Source organism: Rhea americana, unplaced genomic scaffold (assembly GCF_003343005.1).
Source record: "Rhea americana isolate MKP2758 unplaced genomic scaffold, rheAme1 scaffold_104, whole genome shotgun sequence".
NCBI classification, from domain to species: domain Eukaryota; kingdom Metazoa; phylum Chordata; class Aves; order Rheiformes; family Rheidae; genus Rhea; species Rhea americana.
In genome coordinates, this window is record NW_028185084.1 from 279,862 (window position 1) to 284,373 (window position 4,512).

Sequence of the window (4,512 nt, forward strand, 5' to 3'; positions counted from 1 at the left end):
TTTAAGCCTCCAATGCGAGCTTGTTTATGCTTAAAATAAACTAATAATCATTAATGAAAATAATTTTAAAAGCTCCCCATGGCAGCGCCGCTGTCGGGACGCCCGCGCGGCCTCGCCGTGAATCGCGGCGCGTCCCGCAGCCGCCGGCGGCAGGAGGGGGGAAAGGCGGCGAGCGCGGGGCCGCGGCGCAACGCCGGGACAAGCCGAGGGCAACTCTCAGGGCGCTCGCTTGCCAGCGACGTATTTTTCATAGCCAGTCCGTTAGGCAAACGAGACGAAAACCTATTTCTGACTTTGCTGAAAAAAAAAAAAATATAGCAGGGATTGGTATAAAGCAAGCCTTAAAAAAAGCGAAAAGAAATTGTGTGTGACCATCTATAATGTTTTTTCCAACGGCTCTGACAGCCCCCCAGGCCTCCTGGCCGGGCAGGGAAGGAGCCGGCGCTTGGAAGAGCTCTACCAGTTGATCTTTTTTGGCCCGTCCTGACATTGCAGGAACAGCAATGAGTCAGATTAGTTGGAAAGAAGCAAAACGAGAATTTGCTCCCCCTCCGATACTCCCTGAAACTCAGTCTCTGCTTCCCCCCCCCATACACACGTTTAACCCTCCTGCCAGATCGGTGGGGAACGTGTTTCATGAGCTACATGGCTTTTTAACCCACAAAATAATTTTGGAAACAATTAGAGGCTCCCAAAGTTTGCCTTTCTCGCCTCCTTGCTTTAAKGATAATTTTGGACCAGTGCTGCTGCCACCAGCTGTCTCCTTTTTCTGATGACGATGGAGAGGAAAAGTGGGAGAGTCATTTCACGGAGCGGCCAAGAGCTCCTGGAAAAGGCAGTCACCGACGGACCGCTGGAAACATGAGCCACAAAGCGAAGGATCACCCCAAAACACAGCTCTGTCTTTCTACTAAATTTTCATTTATTTATTTTTTTTGACAAAGACATCTAAATTATACATTGAGTAACAACATGACCAGATATTGCAAATACCCCTTTTTGGTGAAATGCAAAAAAGGGAACATAAAAGAGGGAGCTTGCGCGGCCCCGGCCGGACTGGCGAACGCGACGGGAAGAGACAGCGACGACCTTTTGCTTTCGCAGGAGAAAAGGAGCCGCCGCGCGCGCGGCTTGGGGGGGCCTCGCGGGGCAGGCCCTGAGCTCGCGCGGGCGGCTCGCGCCCCAGCGGGGCGAAGGAAACCAGGCTCAGGATCGGTTGTATTTTCAAAGGAGGAAAAAAAAAACCCTCATTAGCGAGCAAGAAGCAGTGCTGGGAGCGCGGGGAGAAAGGCGAGAGCRTTGCGTGAGGCTTTGGCCAGCGTTCTCCAAGGGCAAGGGAGGAAATCTCTCCGCCAAACCCGCACGAGGGGTGAAAAATCCTGCGGCGGGCGGACGGGGACACGAGCCCCCGCGCCAGCCCCTTGCTGCTGGAGCGGGGACTTGAGCCCACGTTTCCTGCGGTGCCCTTGGAGAATTTCACTTCTGCGTCACCTTTCCCCTCCAGAGAACGCAAACGGGCAGCAGAGGCGTCTTTAAACTATCACAAAGGTAAAACCAGATTGAACGACGTGAAAGCGAAGCAAGGCGACCTCCCCCYGGGAGGGGACAACGTCTCAGGAGGAGCTCGGCCTGCTCGCGGTCCGGCTTTGCCGGCGCTGCTCAGCCRGGCGCTGCCCAGGGCTGGCCGTACATTTGGATAAGGAGCGGCGGGCGAACGGAGCCTCAAAACCAGTTACATTTGCACCGGGCCAGTGCACAGGGATGCGTTTGCAATACAGAGAGCGTTTATGGCCATCGCTGCAGGACGATCTACTTAAGTCGGCGCCTTTCCCACCCTCCGCCTCCGGCCTCCCAGCGCGGCTCAGGTGGACCACATTCAGGGCTGGATTTTAGGCAAAGCTCTGGGTGGTTCGGATGCAAGCAACCAACACGTGTAGCTACACGCAAGCACACAGAACGAGACAGCAAACACTTCTGGATCCTGAGTTCAGTAAGGCAATTTTTCTTTCCAAACTGGARCTATAGGAAATTTATCCTATGACTTTTTACACACATTTCCAAGTTTAAATAATGTGAGTCTTAAAAAAGTCCCAATTTCTCCCCCAGGTGCTTCTTGGATGCAAAAAGTTAACCGTGACACAGGCTGGCTATCACAGGTTATCGAACCTTGCCACTGGTCAGAAAAGCAGAGAGAGAGCGAAGCGCCCAACTCGAACCCCTTGCACGTGGCAAGGATCAACTCCAGAGTCCCCAAGGGGATTTCACTGTGTCGTAACTGGGGCAGAGGAGAGCTACTGAGGCATCTCGCTCCGCGCTTGACATGCGGGGAGGGTAAATGCGAGGTTTGGGAGCCCCCACGGCCAAGTTCGGCACTTGGCCACCAGGCTAGCACAAGGCCTGCAGCACGGGCTGCAACTGTTCCCAGCGCTTGCATCAGGCGGAAGCATCACCAAGGAGGAACGGGGACCTTTCGTACACATGCTGGGATGCCTTTCTCCTCCTTGTGCTGCGCAGCSGCCAGGAACACACGCTCTTCGGATTCCTAGGGTTCCTGGTAAGCTAATGCAGCTGGAGAGTTACTGAACGAGCTGCGTTTAAATGAATCTCTCCCTGCATCTTATGACTCCTTACTCATGCCATGCAAAGCTGGAACCATGTCACTTTGTGTCATTAGCTATTGCTTAACAGATCACTTGAGCCTGCTTTTATTTTTTTTTCCCTTCCCCTCCCAGTCTTCCGGTTTTTAAAGTGAGGCTGTATTATTTCAATATGCACATCCTGCCTCAGCRCTGGAGACAGATGCACTCAGAGGGTGCTGACTCACGGACACAGGCAGATTAAAGTTGCATTGCTAAAGCAGTTGCTGTCCCAGCTGTCCCCCTGCCCCTAGCCACAGCAGAGACAGCTGAACTACATGCGAAACAACCCCCGAAACACTACAGTACAACCTGATGTATGGGGGAACCTGGAATCAGCCCCAGATGATTTTCATCTGCTGGGCTGCAGCACGCAGGCAGCCAGGAGCTGCTTCACGTACAGTGCAGATGTTTCTGCTGCGAGGTGGAGAGGGCCAGGGGGAGGGAGGAGCAAAGAGCTGCGAGCTCCAGGGGTGTCAGCCGTCCGCCTGGCTCCATGAGTCAACTCGCTGACTCGTGGTGAAGCCACATGCTTCAGCACACGCAGCTTTCCCCATCCTGCCCGCCAGTCRGTCTCCAAGAGGTTGAAGGGGCTAATGCACTCCCTAGTCATTCTTTGGCCTTTCGCAGGCAGGCAGCAAACAAAGCTGGCAAGCAGGGCAGCGGGATTATTTTACCATCTGTGCATTAGAAACTGGCCCCGGAGTCACCGAGCTCGCTTCGCACAGGACATGGCAGCTTTGGCGTGTTAATGACTCCAGCTCACCGTCAGCTGGGGCTAGGCTTGAATCAGGGATGAGGAGGTGGAAAAAAAACATTCTTTCCTATTTCATCGGCTGCATCCTTTTAGAGGAAAGACAGCTCAGGGAAGAATGAATCCACGTTTTAAAGAGCGCTTCCCATCTGTTGTTCAGCCTCCTAACCCTCTGCCGGGCAACGTGCAAGCGGCACTGGGTGAGGGCGATCTCAGTCCCTGCGCAGTCAGCCTGTACCAGGGCGATCTCCTGAGCAACCCTGAAGGGCTAAGCAAYGCCTGGATAGCAAGCGGGGGGAGGAAAGTTTATTTTGCACACTTCAAAAGGGAAACCTGGGACCTGGTATCTCATTCTAGAAAGTAATCATGAACTTAATTGCATTTTGCTGYAGAGTTGCCTTACCATCAAGGGAAAATCAACAGGGATTGTTCAACATCAAGGCTAATCTCACATATGGAATTTACTGAACAGAGGAACCACGTTTTTGCTGGCTCAAGGTGAAATGCTGGGCTAAATTCTCCTTCAGCTGTAAGAAAAGCCCTAGGCACACTCATCCTGCATTACTCCAGTTGTAAAGAGCTTCAATTATACACGCATAACCCTTCTCTTCCTTCTACAGCGGTGTCGCAACGCAACAGCGTCTCATCAGGATCAAACTCCTCTTTTATGGCTACAGGAATATGTGGAAGGCTTCTACCCTCATTACGCAAATGACTTCTTAGCAGCCTTTTTAAAGAAACTACTCACGATTGGTAACAGAATTGCATTTTATCTGTCACTGAGGGAAGTCTGTGAGTGACACCTGAGAGTGTCCTCAGCAACTGCAAACCCACATGTATAGGGCAGGTTCTACGCACATCTAAGCAATTACAGTAACTCACCACTCCGTCTGCTCCACGTTGAATCACAGTCTTGCTTCTGCTTACAAACCTGCTTGCTAATCAGACATTTAATACTATTTATACATAGGGAAAAAATATATAATTCCTTTATTGGGATAAAAAATGATACTAAAGAGCGGGTCAAGTTCCAAATCCAGCAGTAGGTTTTGGTTTTAACTGATGTTGTTCCCTTTCTCTCTCCTCTCTCTCTCCTTTTTTTTTTTTTTTTTTTTTTTTTTT

The 4,512-nt window shown here is 51.5% G+C and overlaps 1 protein-coding gene across 1 annotated transcript; it reads right to left on the reverse strand.

Annotated features, from left to right (window-relative positions):
- Positions 1-900: 900 nt before the first annotated feature.
- Positions 901-3,249, reverse strand: LOC146601329 (uncharacterized). Its single transcript, XM_085307470.1, is given in 3 exon segments — positions 901-1,014; positions 1,016-1,537; positions 3,151-3,249. Coding segments are annotated over 3 exon segments (687 nt in total). The 3' UTR covers positions 901-948.
- Between the last annotated feature and the right edge of the window lie 1,263 nt (positions 3,250-4,512).